This window comes from Ranitomeya variabilis, chromosome 7 (assembly GCF_051348905.1).
Source record: "Ranitomeya variabilis isolate aRanVar5 chromosome 7, aRanVar5.hap1, whole genome shotgun sequence".
In the NCBI taxonomy this organism is placed as follows: domain Eukaryota; kingdom Metazoa; phylum Chordata; class Amphibia; order Anura; family Dendrobatidae; genus Ranitomeya; species Ranitomeya variabilis.
The window spans coordinates 220005566-220025162 of NC_135238.1; the positions used below are offsets into that span (position 1 = coordinate 220005566).

General features: G+C 44.9%; 1 protein-coding gene across 1 annotated transcript; it reads left to right on the plus strand.

Moving 5' to 3' along the window:
- The first annotated feature begins 2869 nt into the window (after nt 1-2869).
- On the plus strand, nt 2870-14003 carry ARL5A (ARF like GTPase 5A). Its single transcript, XM_077272958.1, has 6 exons — nt 2870-3069; nt 8714-8774; nt 9212-9359; nt 10636-10719; nt 12096-12247; nt 13268-14003. The coding sequence occupies exons 1-6, from the start codon at nt 3024-3026 to the stop codon at nt 13314-13316; spliced, it is 540 nt and encodes a 179-aa protein (XP_077129073.1). The 5' UTR covers nt 2870-3023; the 3' UTR covers nt 13317-14003.
- The last annotated feature ends 5594 nt before the right edge of the window (nt 14004-19597 follow it).

The following is a 19597-nucleotide window of genomic DNA, read 5'->3' on the forward strand; positions in this document are numbered from 1 at the left end:
GATTTATCACCTGTGGGGAGGGCTGAAGGGGGTTTATCACCTGCATGGAGGGATGAAGGGGATTTATCACCTGTGGGGAGGGATGCAGGGGGTTTATCACCTGCAGCGAGGGATGAAGGGGGTTAATCACCTGTGGGGAGGGATGCAGGGGGTTTATCTCCTGCAGCGAGGGATGAAGGGGGTTTATCACCTGCAGGGAGGGATGAAGGGGGTTTATCACCTGTGGGGAGGGATGCAGGGGGTTTATCACCTGCAGCGAGGGATGAAGGGGGTTTATCACCTGTGGGGAGGGATGCAGGGGGTTTATCACCTGCAGCGAGGGATGAAGGGGGTTTATCACCTGTGGGGAGGGATGCAGGGGGTTTATTACCTGCAGGGAGGGATGAAGGGGGTTTATCACCTGCAGGGAGGGATGAAGGGGGTTTATAACCTGCAGGGAGGGATGCAGGGGGTTTATCACCTGCAGCGAGGGATGAAGGGGGTTTATCACCTGTGGGGAGGGGTGCAGGGGGTTTATCACCTGCAGCGAGGGATGAAGGGGGTTTATCACCTGTGGGGAGGGATGCAGGGGGTTTATCACCTGCAGGGAGGGATGAAGGGGGTTTATCACCTGCAGGGAGGGATGAAGGGGGTTTATCACCTGCAGGGAGGGATGCAGGGGGCTTATCACCTGCAGGGACGGATGCAGGGGGCTTATCACCTGCAGGAAGGGATGAAGGGGTTTATCACCTGCGGGAAGGGATGAAGGGGGTTTATCACCTGCGGGGAGGGATGAAGGGGGTTTATCACCTGCATGGAGGGCTGAAGGGGGTTTATCACCTGCGGGGAGGGCTGAAGGGGGTTTATCACCTATGGGGAAGGATGAAGGGGGTTTATCACCTGCGGGGAGGGATGAAGGGGGTTTATCACTTGCAGGGAGGGATGCAGGGGGTTTATCACCTGCAGGGAGGGATGAAGGAGGTTTATCACCTGCGGGGAGGGATGAAGGGGGTTTATCACCTGCGGGGAGGGCTGAAGGGGGTTTATCACCTGCGGGGAGGGCTGAAGGGGGTTTATCACCTGCGGGGAGGGCTGAATTGTGTTTATCACTTACGGGGAGGGATGCAGGGGGTTTACCACCTGCGGGGAGGGATAAAGGAGGTTTATCACCTGCAGGGAGGGATGAAGGGGGTTTATCACCTGTAGGGAGGGCTGAAGGGGGTTTATCACCTGCGGAGAGGGCTGAAGGGGGTTTATCACCTGCAGGGAGGGATGAAGGGGGTTTATCACCTGCAGGAAGGGATGAAGGGGTTTATCACCTGCGGGAAGGGATGAAGGGGGTTTATCACCTGCGGGGAGGGATGAAGGGGGTTTATCACCTGCATGGAGGGCTGAAGGGGGTTTATCACCTGCGGGGAGGGCTGAAGGGGGTTTATCACCTGCGGGGAGGGCTGAAGGGGGTTTATCACCTATGGGGAGGGATGAAGGGGGTTTATCACCTGCGGGGAGGGATGAAGGGGGTTTATCACTTGCAGGGAGGGATGCAGGGGGTTTATCACCTGCAGGGAGGGATGAAAGAGGTTTATCACCTGCGGGGAGGGATGAAGGGGGTTTATCACCTGCGGGGAGGGCTGAAGGGGGTTTATCACCTGCGGGGAGGGCTGAAGGGGGTTTATCACCTGCGGGGAGGGCTGAAGGGGGTTTATCACCTGCGGGGAGGGCTGAATTGTGTTTATCACTTACGGGGAGGGATGCAGGGGGTTTACCACCTGCGGGGAGGGATGAAGGAGGTTTATCACCTGCAGGGAGGGATGAAGGGGGTTTATCACCTGTAGGGAGGGCTGAAGGGGGTTTATCACCTGCGGGGAGGGCTGAAGGGGGTTTATCACCTGCGGGGAGGGCTGAAGGGTGTTTATCACCTGCAGGGAGGGATGAAGGGGGTTTATCACCTGCAGGGAGGGATGAAGGGGGTTTATCACCTGTTGTCTGAATGGATAGCAGAAAAATCATCAGCCCCCTAATGTAGAGCCCCAAAACCATATTGCTGACCCATTTAATTTATTTAAATAATAATGTTTATAATAATTTTTATACCAAAAAAATAAAAAAAAACAATGAGTGGACTTCTGCCTCGATGGAACAGTGAAGGTCGCAGCCGTCAAGCAACATAACAATGTCATGTGACCGCCGGGAGAGACAGCGCTGACATCACAGGAACACCATCAGTCTGTGCGGTGATCATTAAATTTATTGTTATCATCACTAGACAACCCCTTTAATAAGTAATTTATACATATACTCCAAAATCTGGCCAATAAAAACTTGTAAATAAAATATAAAAAATCTATGTTGATTAAAAAAAAAGGAAAAACACTGGAAAAAATGAATGCAGCCTTCTGTTGCTATGGGCAACAAAAAACATTTTTTTCTGTCAGTTTTGCTGCTATTTTCTGTCACAGCCATAGAAACCAATCAGATCACAGCTTTCATTTTCTCACGTAGCTAGTAAAAATAACAGCTAGACTCTGATTGGTTACTATGGGTAATACATCTCTATTTACTTTTCATTTGCTCATTTATTTTAACAAGTGAAGACGACAATATCATTAACAGATGGCAATTAGCTTACATCCTACAATTAAACTGCAATAATTTTTCTCTTTAGATTTTCATGGTTTCAGTTTCCGGCGAATCCAAAGCTAATATTTATGTCTCCAGTAACGCTGTTGAAGTAGAATGGAGGCAGCCATTTTGTCAAAGACCAATTTATAATGAAAGGCTACGCGACGGACGACAGAAAAATGGCCGCTGAATCGAGGACATAGAACGGAAGGAGCTTATTCTGGGTGCTCCCTGCTGACGTCATTAGCTGTGCGACGAGCTATGTGTCAGATGAAAGAGTCGGGGTGTCAGTGGCTGATTCCAGCTGTGGACATGGCGGCTGTGGGAAGCGTCTAGTGACGGAGACATGCCCGTGGGAGAGCGGCCCGTGAGGTAAAGCGGCCTGTAGTCGCCTGGTGCCGCCGACAGGAGAGCGTCCAAGAATGGGAATCCTATTCACCAAGATATGGAGGCTGTTCAGCCACCAGGGTAAGCGTAGAACTACAACTCCCATCATGCCCCCATAGAATGAAAGCTACTTTATATGGCCTCATATTTAACCCCTTCCCTCCCTCCAAAATGATTTCCTTTACTTATTTTACAACTTTCATTGTGCGTTAAAAGCGAGCTGGTAATGTGATTCTCCACCTCAGGGCTGTTATCCTTTTTTTCTTTCATTGAAAGGGGTTGTACACCTTCACGCATTGTGGTTGTTTTTCTTAAAGGCGTGTGTTTTTTGACTTCTAAGGGTACGTTCCCATGATCAGGAAGGCCAGGTTCACATTAGCGTTTCAGTCCGCAGCGTGGTGCTGCGGACTTCTTTCCTTAAGCTCCGCCTACTTCCGCATGCGTCACTAACTTTAACATTGTGTACGCAGGGACATGCGTTGTATGCGGAGGCGTCCACGTGCATCGTTTTGATGTGCCCGCCGAATGCAAGAAAATGCAACATGTTGTGTTCGGCGGGCACGTCAAAACGACGCATCGGCATACAATGCATGTCCCTGCGTACACAATGTTAAAGATAGGAACGCAGGACGCATGTGAAAGTAGGCGGAGCTAAGGAAAGAAGTCCACAGCACCACTCTGTGGACTCGGAACACTAATGTAACCCGGCCTAAGTGTTGCCGGTTGGATGCTGTGTACTTGTTCAGCGTCCAGATGTTACAGCATAGTGGATGGGATTTCTAGAACTCCCGTGTCCACTATGTGTGCACAGACGCCCATGAATCACCCGCGAAGACGAACATGTGACGCGTCTCTCCAGACCGCAGCATGTCTATGTATCTTGCGGAGATGAGTCTCCACAAGAGAAATTTCACCCATAGAATGTATTGGACGTGGTAAATCCGCACGGTTCAGTGGACACGTGGATTCGCCTGCATTCAATAGACGCAGCGGACATGTGCTGCTACTTCCAGATCGTCTGCACTCGGCCTAATTGTTTGTGCAGTTGGGTTTCATTCACCATTTCGCACCGTTTGCCTTCTGTAGCCTCTGTGTTGTATTGTCCATTGCCGGCTGCAGAACGAGTTATCTGAGAATCTGTCAGTGAGATCGTTCTGATTGGGAGTTTTTCACTCATTCTTCTCCTTTCTGAGCTTCTCTTAGTCGATTTATGTAATAGAAAAGAAAACAGACAGCGCTTTGTGATGTGGTTCCAGCAGAAGTAAACAAGGAGGACAGGTTCAGGTTCCTACTAACCTCAGCCAAAAAAACACAGTTCTGCTGTCAAATCCAGGGACCTGAAGTTCCTACAGGGAGCAACAATGAGAAAAGAGGAGAAATGCAAACGATTATTGGGTTCAGGTCTGGAGACTGGCTAGGCCACTCCAGGACCTTGAAATGCTTCTTACGGAGCCGCTCCTTAGTTGCTCTGGCTGTGTTTCTGGTAATTCTCATGCTGGAAGACCCAGCCAAGACCCATCTTCAGTGCAATTACTGAGGGAAGGAGGTTGTTGGCCAAAATCTCGCGATACATGACCCCCATCCATCCTCCCTTCAATAAGGTGCAGTCGTCCTGTCCCCTTTGCAGAGAAGCACCCCCAAAGTATGATGTTTCCCCCACCATGCTTCACGGTTGGGACAGTGTTCTTGGGGTTGTACTCATATTTCTTTGTCCAAACACGGCGAGTGACGTTACCAAGAAGTTCTATTTTGGTCTCATCTGTAAATACTTGGGTACTGCCCTTGATAGGAAGCCACTCACATGGGGCACGACAGGGGACAATAGTGGACCAGATACCCCTTTCTCCTCCAGAGTGGTCCTTGGTTATCGATCTGTACAGGAACGGGTGAGATCTATCCAGTTTCTTTTATTTTGCACTGTTGTTGTCGTGGGCACTTTACTCATTATTGTTTTGTCATAAGTTTTTTTTTTTTTTTTAAACTTTATTGATGCTTCGTCTGTTTTTGTGAGCAGTTTTAACTTATGATAGTAAAAGTTTTGTTTTGTGGTTCCCATGCTACATATTTACAATTACCCTAGGGAGTCAGGTAACATATCCGGGTTACCACATTTGCTTCTATTTGGTCTCATCTGACCACATGACCTTCTCCCATGCCTCCTCTGGATCATCCCGATGGTCATTGGCGAACTTCAAATGGGCCTGGGCATGTGCTGGCGTGAGCAGGGGGACCTTGCGTGTCCTGCAGAATTATCATCCATGATAGTGTAGTGTGTTTGGTCTTGGCCATGGTGGAGCGATTGCAGTGTAATTGAGTGTGTGGACAGGTGTCTTTTATACAGGTGCAATCAATAGAGGTAAAGAGTGCAGAGTAGGAGGATTCTTAACCCCTTTCCGACATCGGGCGTAATAATTCGCCAATGTAGGACACCCTCACCTTTATTTGGGCTCCGGCTGTGAGCCCACATCTTGCCACTGTCAAACTCTGACAGCTTCATTTAACACTCTCTCTTCTGGAAAGCGCGCTGGAAATCCGCCCATTGGTGACCCCCGTCATGTGATCGCGGGTCACCGATGGGTTGGCAGGTCTCCTGCAGACCTCTATGGTAGTCAGTACCGGATTAATGTGAGCGCTGCCCGGTGGTCGGCGCTCATAGCAAGTGAGTAATTCTGCTACATACAGGCGATCTGATCATCATCTGTATGTAGCAGAGCCGATCGGGTTATGGCAGCTTCTAGTCTCCCGACTCCAGAGCCCTGTTTGTTTGGTTTTTTGTTCCTTTTTTGTGAGCTTGGAGCCGTCGCCCTGTTTTCTCAGTTGATTGATGACCATAGTTAAATGCGCAGGAAACAAAGCCTGGTGCAAAATTCAAAAATGATTTTTATCCCCAAATACATGCATTCAAAACCCGACTTGATCCTAAAAAGGCAAAAGTCGCTCAACCCTAACCAGGATATATAAAACAAAATAGCTTTAAAAGATGACACACCAACGAGACAACAAAGGTGGAAAAAAAACAGCAAGTAACCTAATTTACATAATAGGTACAGAAAATCTGCAATATCAGAAATGCAGCAAATACTCCTCATGGGAACGTAGCCTAAGGAGTAGTGATGAGCGAGCATGCTCAGATAAGGTGTTATTCGAGCATGCTCGGGTGCTAACACAGTGTCTTTGGCGTGCTCGAGTCCCCGCAGCTTCATGCCTTGCAACGGTTGATCGACAGCCACAACACATATGTCAAACATAATATTCGAGCACGCCGAAGTCACTGGGTTAGCACCCGAGCATGCTCAGATAACACCTTATCTGATCACGTTCACTCATCACTACTAAGGAGTGTAAAAAATGGTTTATTTTCCTGTTTTTGCAGCTGCTTGAGGTCTTGTCTTTTTGTGTGTGCGAGCTTGCATTTTATTGGTACCATTTTGGGGCACATACATATGATGCTTTGATCAATTTTTTTTTATTGTATTTTTTCAGTTTGGGGAGGGAAATACGAAGCCCAAAAAACGGCAATTCTGTGTTTCAGTTGTTTGGGGTTTGTTTTTTTTAAGCCTTATCTTACTTTGTGAGTTAAATTATTTTATGAGTAAAGGGGTTGTCCAGGTTATTAGGGATAAATGTGACTGCAGTTTTGAATACTAACAGTGCACACTGTGAGGATTCTCTGGTGCCGGCAGTCACGTGATTACAAGTTTGCGGTTTGCATACATGCGATCACATGCCGACTAGACATGGCAAACACGTCTAGTTGGAATGTGGAAGAAATTGTGAAAAAAGCTTTCTTGTGGTCACATGACCGCCGGCCCCGGAGAATCCTCACAGTGTACAGTGCGTGCTGTCGGCAGTCATGCCTGGACAGCTCCTGTGTACTTAAGCGTTTTTGAGATCACATGGAAGTAAGTTGATATATGAAAGTCAATTGATGCCACCATGGCAACCCCAGAGCGAGCACAACACTTGTCTGCAGCAGTTCAGGAGTGAAGAACAAATAAGTTCCATTTTTCTTTTGTTGCTCACTACACACCCCTCCAAATAAAACTACAATACAAAATAATCAAAATATCGTATATACCCCTAGAATGGTGCAAATAAAATCCATACACCTTCCTTTCACACAGCTCTATCAACCTAAAGTTATGGGTTTTGGGAAATGTCAAAAACAAACCAAATTTTTCTAAATATTTAAAAAGTATATAAAAAAAAAAAGTTTGCTATCATCCTAATTCTACTGACCTAACGAGTCACATAGACAAAACACAGAAAATGATGGCAGAATTGTATGTTTTTCATTTTGTCACTGCACTATTGGGAAAGTGTGAACAATCTCATTCAAAAACTACAACTCGTCTCGTTAAAAAAAAACCCTCACAAGCAATCGTTCAACAATATAGACAAAAAATAGAAAAAAAAGAAGGGGGTTAACGTTGATGTGTTTATTTATTGGCTTGGAGGACAACATTTCCTGAAACGCAGCATTTTAATGAGATGACTTTGTGGTGCAGGTGCCCCCACGTGCCCCCGCAGTCAGCAGTGCACCCGTGTGTCGCCTAGTCCGTAGTATTAATGATTCATTGTTTGCTCTGGGCAATGTATTGTGTTTACTCTGGAGCTGATCTCCATAGTGAAAACTTACCCGGGAGAGACTCTGCCCCCGGACGCCCTCGTCTAATCTCACATACGCTTTTATCTGCACTTGGAGTCATTGGATTTTAAAGATTTTTTTATATATATATATTTAATGCAATTTTGCAACCAGTTGATTTATCGTTCCAGTGTCTACAAACATAGAGGTTTTCTGGCTTTTACAAATCCTTAGTTATTAGTGATGAGCAAACGTGCTGGGATAAGGTGTTATCTGAGCATGCTCGGCCTGCTGGAAAAATATGTTTGAGTCCCCGCACCTGCATGTCTCACCGCCTTTCAACAGCCGCAATACATGCAGGGATTGCCTCTTTATTAGGCAATCTCTGCTGTCGAACAGCCACGAGATATGCAGCCACAGGGACTCGAACATATTTTTCGAGCACGCCGAAGACACTCGGTTAGCACCCGAGCATGCTCAGATAATACCTTATTCGAGCACGCTCGCTTTTCACTATTAGTCATCCATCAAATAGGGGAAGGAGGTTGCAGTGGTGATGGATGACCACTGATCACCAGAACAAGGGTTTTCTGCTACCTTACTTTTTCACCTCCTCACCACAAGTTGGCAGGATCACCGGTCTATCCACTGCTTGATTGGTGGGCGTCCGACCGCTGGGCAGAATGGAGCAGCAATTCGCATGCCTGTCCACCGCTCCATTCATTCCCTATTGGGCTGCGGAGCATTGCGATCAGCTTTTTCTCATAGAGAATGAGTCGAACCTTCATAGATGGATATCAGCACATTTTCAGTTTACTGCTTATTAAAGGTTTTCAGCCTTTCTTGAGATCTTAACTCTTTTTTTTTTTTAATTTTGTTTACCGCTCGTTGCCTTGGTGACCGACCATCGCTGCTATCTTCTCGATCGAGCTTGTAAGCTTAAAGGCAATGCTAACAAGCTAGTCAGCATCGGTGGTCGGTCTCCTAGGTAACGAGCTGTAAACAAAATAAAAATGTTAGAATCTCGTGACCAACTGTAAATTGCAAAAGTGTTTGTTTTTATAGCCACTATCTGACAAATCCTCATCTTCATATATGGATATAATGATTTTTATATATTTTATTTCTATATTTCAGAGCACAAGGTTATAATTGTGGGCCTGGATAATGCGGGGAAGACCACCATACTGTATCAGTTGTAAGTACCGCTGTCTTGTATTATGCCCCAGGGTCTTCTGGCGATATCGATGCCCCATTCACCGGGTGCTCGCTGCTCTTTATTTTACTGTTCTGCACGCAGTAAATTCAGAATATACTTTTAAGGAAGTTTCACACCCAGCGGGATACGAAGCGGCTTTTCTGTCCAGATTTTCCAGAAAAAACCCAGTTCAACTATCCCATTGTGTTCTGGTCTTTGATTTTACGACGTTGGATGAATAGTAGAATTGGCCGAGGGTTTTTATACTGACTGATTTTATAAATATTGAGTGTTGTTTTTATTGTGCATAATTGTTGGGGTTTCCTTGGGCCTCAGTGTTCTCCAATTAGGTTTGTCGCCTGATTTGTGATGGAGCTCGCACCTTCTCATTCAGATCGTTGTCAGCGATGTATCGATCGGTCTCTTTCTTTTTCCAGTTCCATGAATGAAGTAGTTCACACGTCTCCGACCATAGGCAGCAACGTGGAGGAGATAGTGGTGAACAATACAAGGTTTCTTATGTGGGACATCGGCGGTCAGGAATCCCTCCGCTCGTCGTGGAATACGTATTATACCAACACAGAGGTAAGATTGTGTCCTCAGCAAGAAAAATGACAACTCTCCATACTTCTATGGCTGCGATATGATGTCCAATTATTTATGGGAATGCTTCTATAAAAATAAATGTATTTAGGTCGATATCCACCCATACAAGAGGGGCCGATCATCCATATACTGGTTGATTGAATTCTTTGCCCTGTTCATACTGGTCGACACAAACTGTATGGAGACAAAACAACTTATAAAACGATCATCATGTCCTCATATATTGTGCGTGTTAATTTTTTTAACTATAGTCCTAAGAACTAACATGCAGGTAGGTGTTAACTACCGGTCTGTTGTGCACAGCGCCAATCTATGCCAGCAAAGAGCAGTCGCAGGACCGCTCCTGCCAGTGGTTCAGTGGCATCTGCTAATGTTGCGTGGACAGAGCAGCGGATTCTCTTTCGCTCTGCTGTGTTAACGGGTTGTGACTGCTGACATCATGCTGATTGATAGCCAGCTCCCTCCTGCCTAACTGCTGGGAGTCGGCTGTCAATCAGAATGTCAGCAGTCATGCCCTGTCAACAGAGCAGCCTAGAAGAAGAGTTGCTCTGTTGACGTGGAACAGCTGAATCGCTGGCAGGAGCGGTTTGTGACCACTCTGTACCAGTGCCAGGTCGAACAGGCAGGTAGTTGCCTTTTGTTAGTAACTACCTGTCTAGTAGAAAAGGTGAAATTGTTCTAGACAGCTACTTTAAATAGGCAAGTGTCTTTCCCCAACTTGTAAAGTGATGGCATATTGCTAGAATATACCCTCCATTCATGGTCCACACTAATCCAAAAAAAATGAAGGTCTGCAGTACTGCTACTTTTCAGGCAGTCGGACCTCCTCGGAATACAAAGTCCTATTGAAATGCCATCTTTTTAAATAAAGGTTCAATAAAATGTTAATAATCTGGCATTATCGGAACTGAGGTGTGATGTTAAAAAAAAATAAAAAATTAAAAAATACGACCCCTCATAGGTATATAGAGATATAGCCATACCATGACGGCAGACAACGTTTCCTTCATCACTTCTGGTGGCATTAACCATTTTACGATCCATAATGAAAATGTGCGTCATGGGTGGCTGCCTGTTAATGCACCATGGCAAAAAGATGTCTAGGTCCAAAATAGTTGGGTGATTGAAAACAGACAGGTGCGTGAAAAATGTCGTCAGTCGCGTCCACGGATTGGAGGTGTGATTGGTTCTGTGTGCAGGATTTTGCTTCGTTCTTGTCTCTCTCCGCTCTGACGTCTCCTCTCTTTTCCTCCAGTTTGTGATAGTGGTGGTGGACAGCACCGATAGAGAGCGGATCTCGGTGACCAGAGAGGAGCTTTATAAGATGTTATCTCACGAGGTGAGTTCCAGCTTCAGGGGGGCTCAATAGCAAACAGGGCGACTGCAACCACCAAGTTCATAGATGACGACAACAAGCAATTTGTATTGTGCTTTTCTCACTATGGACTGAGGCGACTGCAATAAAATGGGAAGAAGACACGAGCGCTGCTCTGCAAGCACTGCCCAATCAGTGGCTGGAATAGTTACTAATCTGAGAGTTGCTTAAGGCTCCATTTTAAAGGGACAGTGCGAGGAGACTCTGTACTGACTTTATTTAAAGTGCCGCTGTCTCCAGAGGTGACTTCTAGGATGCACAGGACAAGTGGACGCACGCTGATGGCCATAAGTGGTTTCTTCCTACTGTCCTGTGCATTGCTCACTGGGAATGTATTTGGTGGGTTTGTCATGGTAGTTTCCAGTCTGAAGTCTGTTAGGGATGTGTTCAGAAATGTGAAGTGGCAGGAACTTTCCAGTCGTGCTTTGTTTCAATTCTTAATCATACCTGAAGATCTCCGCTTGCTGTCAGTAGATGGGAACCTTCATTGCATACTTTCAGAAGTTGGAAAGGTGTCCTGATCGTGTCTGCTCACAGCAGAGCGTTTACTAGAAGGTGAGGGGGGCTGTATGTGGTGCAGTCGCAGACTATTCTGTAATATAAGATTAGATAGGGGCTACCCAGAGACACTGCCTGTGATTGTAAGAAATCAGGTAAGTCACAGACCGATCACAAGCAATGTCTCTGGGTAGCCGCTATCTAATCTGTGAGCGGCGTACATCAGCTGCACAAATCGCTTTACTGTCCGGACAGTTGGCATACAATGTAGATCTGTTCTTTTAAGAGGTTGTCCACTACTTTATCATTGCTGGCCTGTCTTTAGGATAGGTCATCAATGTCTGACACCTGGAACCCGCCGATCAGATGTTATCAGTGGTGGTAGTCGGACAGAACAGTTTGGTTGCGGAGCTGCTCCATCTTCTGATGGATGCTACACATTTGTCTTCCGATGATTTGAGTAGGAGGCGGATATGTAGTACCTGCCGCGGCCACTATTAAAATACTGAGCAACTCTGCAATAGAGCAGTTCCAGCCGGCGGCCACTGAGACCGAGAACAGCTGATCGGCTGGGATTCTGGGTGTCTGACCCCAACCGATCAGACATTGATGACCTGTCCTGAGGGTAGGTCATCAATGAAAAAAGTAGTGGACAACCTCTTTAATCTACAGAATCCAGGCTGTTTAGCCCACAGAGGATTAGTAAAGGCGAGACCTCAGCCGCTACGAAAACATCATCTAAATGTAATGTTTGCATTGGATTAGTTAAAAAAAACATTGCTTCTTAGCAAAAGGTAAGATGCAAAGATGATCATAGATTTTACTTATTTTGCTAATTGAAGGACCTAAAGAAAGCCGGACTTCTGGTGTTCGCAAATAAACAAGATGTGAAGGAGTGCATGACGGTGGCCGAAATCTCCCAGTTCTTGAAATTGACGTCGGTAAAGGATCACCAGTGGCACATACAGGCCTGCTGTGCGCTCACTGGAGAGGGGTGAGGGAGGCCATTATTTGTTTTCACTTTCCAGGAATTGGGCATTTCCTTTCTTTTATATAGAAGTTTGTTAACAAGTAGGCATCGGCTGGTGACATCTGTGCCCATCCAGAGAGATGATATCCCTCTGCTGGCATCAGGGCTTATATCATGGGCAAACTTTGTAGAACTCCCATAGTCTTTGATCAGAGTGGTACGATGCAAAGTTCTCACCGGTGATGGTCCAGCGTCCCCTGCTGTGGGGTCTGACCACTGGGATGTAAAATGTTATCAGCCATACAGTGGGTACTCAGTGATACATGTATTATAGGAGGAATACCCCTAACTATAGTGATGTTATTGGCCAGGACCCTAGGGAAAAAGATTATCCTCCTAGACCAACCTCTGGGTGTCCTACTGTTTAGAAACTACAAATCCCAGCATGTGCTAGTGGAGCAAGAGCTGCAGAGCCTCAGTTTGGATATCAACCACCTAGGATAACCCCTTCTTTTTTTTTTAGGCAACTCCTTTGACATAGAGCTTCTCATAGGAATGTGATAGCTGGCCAGTTAGTGAATTAGTTATACGCCATCACTGGTTATTAGATGGCACCCTGAGCAGCCAGTACGTTGGATGTCCTCCAAAGTTAGCGTTGCTCTTTACAGGGGTCCCCTTCAGGGTATTGTCCCCACCAATATTCCAAGTCAGCCGTAGAATGTAAAACAAAAACAATTGGGATCAGTGGGTTTTTGTTTTCAGAAAGGTGCAAGTTTTTTTTCCCGAGTGTTAAAGAAAGTTTTGCTTGATTTCTCTCTTCTATTCGGTCGTATCTGGTTTGGGGATCACCCACCTGTGCTATTCCACGCTTGGTGGGCTTTGTTACCCCTTGTTCCTTAGATCCTTGCATGGCAAGTTATATGTGCTAGTAACCAGGCAGACTTTCCTTATCTGGGAAGGCTTTTGGAGCTGTAGAATTGATGAATATAAATGGAAATCTGTTGCGTTTTTCTGCCGTTCACTTCTCCTTTTCTCATTGTTTAGCCTTTGTCAAGGACTGGAGTGGATGATGTCGAGACTAAAATCCAGATGACCCCAGTGACACCCGTGCGGAGACATTGTACTTCGGACATACTGTATTTATGAATCCCTGAACTGCTGCAAACCAAGTATTTATAAGCGTCGTGTCCCACCGACGGCACTCCACCAGAGACCTCCGATCCAGCGGCTCCTGTGTCCTACGAAAGCTGTGATTGACCTGACCATTCTTTTTAGTCTTTGTTTCCCCCCACCTTGTTTCCTGCACATCAGAAGTCAGAGAAAGTGGTTTTTAAACTTTTTTATATCTTCGCTTCGGTTCTTGTCCAGTTGAATGTGGGAATAAGCTGACAACAGCGAGCCTACGAATCAAGCACGGACTGAGCGGTATTGTGAGCAGCGACTCGGTACATATCTCTGTAGTTCCCGTCTTCTCGCATGCTCCTCAGTTCTAGTAACGTACAGAAACATTGCCTTGATGACAGTGAATATTGCACAGTTCCAACTTGAATACTCTGATATGTAAGACTATTATTTGGCACTTTTTTATTTCTTTATTTTTGGTTTATTTTGGTCCTTTTGATTTTTTTTTTTTAAACTGTCCATTCCTTGGCGTATGCCGATATGCATGTTATGTTCCCTCCACGCACCATCATTCTTTATCTCTCCTGCTCTTGTCTGGAAATCCTGCTGAAATAAGTTTTGACCTGGTGATAATAAATTAAAGATGGAGGGGAAAATCTTCTGGCGTCTGTTCTGGTTAATTCTTTACCTACTTGTCTGGGCTTAGAAAAACAGGGCTGCCTCCTTCCTAAAACCACGTCACGTCGACAGGCTAGGTTCATTATTGCATTTGCATCCTTCTGTTTGTTTTTTTTTGTTTTTTTTGTTCACCCATTTCTTAATTGCACCTCTTATTTTTATGTGTTCGCCTGTGTGTGTGTGTGTGGGTTTTTTTTTTTTTTTTTAATGTTGACTATTGTGGGCAGAATTTAGTGAGTTCAAGATTTTGTGGCCAATTCATAAGTTCTGATTTATTTTACTTTTTTTAAAAAGTTGCAAAATTTTTGCTCATATGTACTCCAGCCTTTTCCCCGAGTAATTTTATGCACACCCACAAATTTAATTTTTTTTTTTTTTTTTTTTAAGTAAATTTTGTGCCATTTAAAAGAAAAAAACAAACTACAACTGGACCCATCCTGTATTTTGTGGTGGTGCTGTTTTGGAAGAAGGCAGCTATGTTTTTTTAATCCAGACCACCCTTGTTTGCAAATGGCCCTTAGGAGTCCTTATTCTACAATGCCATGCGCTGGAGCAGGAGCCCGGCATCGGGTGTCTACTGCCTTCCTGAAATGGGGACTCAGTTAGTAACTACAGTTATATGAAAAAGTTTGGGCACCCCTATTAATCTTAAGCTTAATGTTTTATAAAAATAGTTTTTTTTGCAACAGCTATTTCAGTTTCATATATCTAATAACTGTTGGACACAGTAATGTTTCTGCCTTGAAAAGAGGTTTATTGTACTAACAGAAAATGTGAAATCTGCATTCAAACAAAATTTGACAGGTGCATAAGTATGGGCACCCTTATCATTTTCTTGTTTTAAATACTCCTATCTACTTTTTACTGACTTACTAAAGCACTTTTTTTGTTTTTTTTAACCTCATTGAGCTTTGAACTTCATAGCTCGGTGTGTGCAATCATGAGAAAAGCTACTTAAAGTGGCCACTTGCAAGTTGTTCTCCTGTTTGAATCTGGAAGAGTGGCATCATGGGCTCCTCAAAACAACTGTCAAATGATCTGAAAACAAAGATTATTCAACATAGTTGTTCAGGGGAAGGATACAAAAAGCTGTCTCAGAGATTTAACCTGTCAATTTCCACTGTGAGGAACATAGTAAGGAAATGGAAGAACACAGGTACAGCTCTTGTTAAGGCCAGAAGTGGCAGGCCAAGAAAAACATCAGAAAGGCAGAGAAGAAGAATGGTGAGATCAGTCAAGGACAATCCTCAGACCACCTCCAGAGAGCTGCAGCATCAACTTGCTGCAGATGGTGTCACTGTGCATCGGTCAACTATACAACGCACTTTGCACCAGGAGAAGCTGTATGGGAGAGTGATGCGAAAGAAGCCATTTCTGCAAGCACGCCACAAACAGAGTCGGCTGAGGTATGCAAAAGCACATTTGGAGAAGCAAATTTCTTTTTGGAAGAAGGTCCTGTGGACTGATGAAACCAAGATTGAGTTGTTTGGTCATACAAAAAGGCGTTATGCATGGCGGCAAAAAAACACAGCATTCCAAGAAAAACACTTGCTACCCACAGTAAAATTTGGTAGAGGTTCCATCATGCTTTGGGGCTGTGTGGCCAATGCCGGCACCGGGAATCTTGTTAAAGTTGAGGGACGCATGGATTCCTCTCAGTATCAGCAGATTCTTGACAATAATGTTCATGAATCAGTGACAAAGTTGAAGTTACGCAGGGGATGGATCTTTCAGCAAGACAATGATCCAAAACACCGCTCCAAATCTACTCAGGCATTCATGCAGAGGAATAATTACACTGTTCTGGAATGGCCATCCCAGTCCCCAGACCTGAATATCATTGAACATCTGTGGGATCATTTGAAGAGAGCTGTCCATGCTCGGCGACCATCAAACTTAACTGAACTGGAATTGTTTTGTAAAGAGGAATGGTCAAAACTACCTTCATCCAGGATCCAGGAACTCATTAAAAGCTACAGGAAGCGACTAGAGGCTGTTATTTTTGCAAAAGGAGGATCTGCTAAATATTAATGTCACTTTTCTGGTGAGGTGCCCATACTTATGCACCTGTCAAATTTTGTTTGAATGCAGATTGCACATTTTCTGTTAGTACAATAAACCTCATTTCAAGGCAGAAACATTACTGTGTCCAACAGTTATTAGATATATGAAACTGAAATAGCTGTTGCAAAAAAAACAATTTTCATAAAACATTAAGCTTAAGATTAATAGGGGTGCCCAAACTTTGTCATATAACTGTACCTAGTCCTGGATATGCTCTTTTAAGTGTACCGTAGTTTGTTTTTTTTTTAATAGTAAAAATACATAATATACATTTAAAAAATAAACCCTTATCCTAAGGGCTCATACAAACATCCATTTTCTGTGCACAAAATCTATGCGTGTTTTTTCAGGAATCGAACCTGTATCTAGTATACTCTATGGGGCAGTTTACATGCGCAATTTTTTCTTTTTTGTGGTCAGTGCAAAATCACTGAGACCTGTCCCCGACATTACCGTAATCTGGATTTTGATATGTGTCCAGGGGTGGCAATCGGGGCCCCGAGGTGGAGGGGGGCCCCTGCAGAGCAGCTAACACTGAGGCCAATCTGGCCTGTTTATCCGTCTCCGGGGGGATCCTGGCCAGATTGACCTCCTGTGCGGCAGGCACAGAGCTCCGCTGTCTACAGGAGAAAATGTCAGCGGAGCTGCAGGGATCTGTCCGTTGCTTTCTGCCCCCGCTTCCTGACTGACACAGGAGCGTGGCTGGATGACGTCATCATCCAGCAAGCGTCTTAGAGAGAGCTGCCGGCGATGAGATGCTGCAGGGACGTTCTGCGGCTGTGGGGAATGTGCGTGAGTGATTGGGCTGGTGGAGAAGGCAGTGATGAGGGTGGTGGAGAAGGCAATGATGGTGGAGGGGGAGAACAATGATGGTGATGGTGGAGAGGGCAACGATGGCAGTGGTGGAGAGGACAATGGTGGGGTGGAGGGGGAGAACAATGGTGGAGGTGTTGGGGAATGATAATGATGGGGGTGGTGGAGAGGGCAGTGATGGGGTTGGTGGAGAGGTCAATAATGGGGTGGTGGAGAAGGTAATGATGGAGGTGGTGCAGAGGACAATGATGGAATGTGGTAAATTGGGATGGGAGGAAGGGGGACTTATAATGGACATACCAACAAGGGGGAGGTGGAGGAAGACGTTAGATATGGATATAACATGAATTGGGTGGTGGAGGAGGGTGCTGATCCACTGATAGTGTCCTCCCCATCTCACAATTCATTGTGATGCTATCGGGGAATTAAAATTTAGGTGAGAGAAGACGCAGTTAGGGACATGTAATGAATTGGGAGGTGGCGGAGGATGTTCAGTACCGGATAATGTCTTCTCCCACCCCCAAATTCATTATGATGCAATCAAGGACTTATAATGAATGGGTGGGGGGCACAGGACAGGGACTAAGGCTATGTGCACACGTTCAGGATTTGCAGGAGAACATTCTGCTGCATATCCTAATTTGATGGCAGGAAGACAGTTTTCCACATTTTTGCCATGCTTTACGTATTTTTCCCCATTAGTACGGGTGAAATATGCTGCAAGAATTGATATTATTCAGATTTGAATCTGCTGCAAATCTGCAAGGAAGAAATAAGCAGCGTGTGCATGAGACTTCAGGGATCTCATTCACTTTTCCTGTACTGTAAAAGCTTGCATATATTCTGTGTGCACATAGCCTTACAGGTAATTGGGAAGAGTCACTGAATAATTTATATTATTGGGAGTCAGAGATTATAGTTAATGGGGGGCACAGTGCTGCTTATCACTTTATATTTATATTGGTGGGTGGCTAATAGTATATTAATGGTGGGGTACATATCTGTATTCAGGGGGAGACACAAGTATGTATACAATGTATGTGACCTTGTTATTTTCAGGGCCGACTATTGTGACAAGACGAGTCGTGGCTGGGAGATGTCGACATGAAGGTCTGTCCAGATGGAGAAGAAACAGGAGAAAGCGACCGACTCTAATCAGACGAGACGTCAGCGGTGCCTGAATGTAGATATTATTCTGTATCTGCGCTGTGAGGTGGAGTGATAATTTTATCAGTAAAATCCCTTATTCTACATTCTCACATTTGTGTGAAATGTCCGTGTGCTTCCAGGTTTTTTTAGCGGATGGCACAGACTCGTAGAGTTTTATAGGTCCATTCCCACATACATGAAAATCACGGATCTGAGAATGAGATCCATAAGGGTCAGAGAATGTCCTCTTCTAATCCAATTTTGAGGTATAAAATAGGACATGCTCAATGCGTCTGTAAAAGTGGGCAGCACACCAACACTGCACACAGATACAGGGATGTAGCCTTATTATGTACAGCATAGTCCCTTAGTATATAGTGTACTCGCTCATTCTGTATAGCGCTGTACCTTATTAAGTCCCATCCTCTCTAGTTATATATGGTGCCGTCCCTTATTATATAGATTCCTCTGCTGTTATGTACAGTGCTGTCTCTTACATAGGTTATTCTTGTTGTTTTTGTTATTCACAGCGCCCTCTTTTATTACAAAGTCCCCTCTCTTGTTAGATATAAAATGACTGCTGATGGAGGAGCCGGTGACCAGACGACCAGTCCATCAGCTCCTCCATTAGAAAAGAAGCTTTCCCGTCATTACATTATATATCTAACAAGACAGGACGGTATGTAATAAAGAACAGGGCTCTATATAATCTGATATGTAAGGGATGGTGCTGTGCATAACAAGAGAGGGCACTGTAATAAGAGATGGCAATATACACAATAAAGGAGACAATGTAAGATATATACCTGTGTTTGTGTGTATACACCTTGAGTTGGTGCTGTCTAAAGGACTTACTGTCATTGATTAGTAATCCAAATATTGTGAGGATGGAAGCAGTGGTTGCACAGACTATATACATAGCTAGTTGTCAGATGGACCAGAAGAGATGGATCCAGCCAACTGTCTTGTATTGCACAGTAGTAATGATGAATGCAACGGGGACATATTTTAATATGTAGCATAAAATGGTAATCGACACTGCTCTTAAGTAACCCAACACGAGTCATGTGCTGCCAATGTATAATCCAGTCTTATGTAGGTAACGTTAGATGAGCAGTATATCATCTGACCACAAGAGGGCGCTCTGTTAGCGCTCAGGGTTTGTATTACTTTACATAGGCCAGAGCTGAGGCCTGCCTAACACTTCTCGGCTATTTGCTGAACTTCTGCTTTGAAAGCAAACTGCAAAAGTTGGATCCAGTTCTGTGATCTTTGTTGAAGTTGCCGCAAATTAAGGAAACCAGAAATTATTTCTGACAAGGAATACAAATCTCACCGCCCATGGTGTATGCTTCTGACACGAGATTTCCAAGAAGTGTCTTCTTGCGGAGATTGACATGCTAAGCATGCCGAGATGAGGAGACTTAAAGCCGCAATGCTCCTCTGAGAAATATGCTAATTATGCAAATTGTCTCTTCACAGAGGAAGAGAACTAGAACTCTAGTGCCACCTATTGGAAGGTAGCAATCCTACACTTCAAGACACAAG

Coding starts and splice junctions, on each gene's coding strand:
- ARL5A (XM_077272958.1), top strand. CDS start 3,024: ATGGGAATCCTATTCACCAAGATATGGAGGCTGTTCAGCCACCAGG. Junction 9,360..10,635: donor CGTATTATACCAACACAGAG/GTAAGATTGTGT, acceptor CTTTTCCTCCAG/TTTGTGATAGTGGTGGTGGA. Junction 10,720..12,095: donor ATAAGATGTTATCTCACGAG/GTGAGTTCCAGC, acceptor TGCTAATTGAAG/GACCTAAAGAAAGCCGGACT.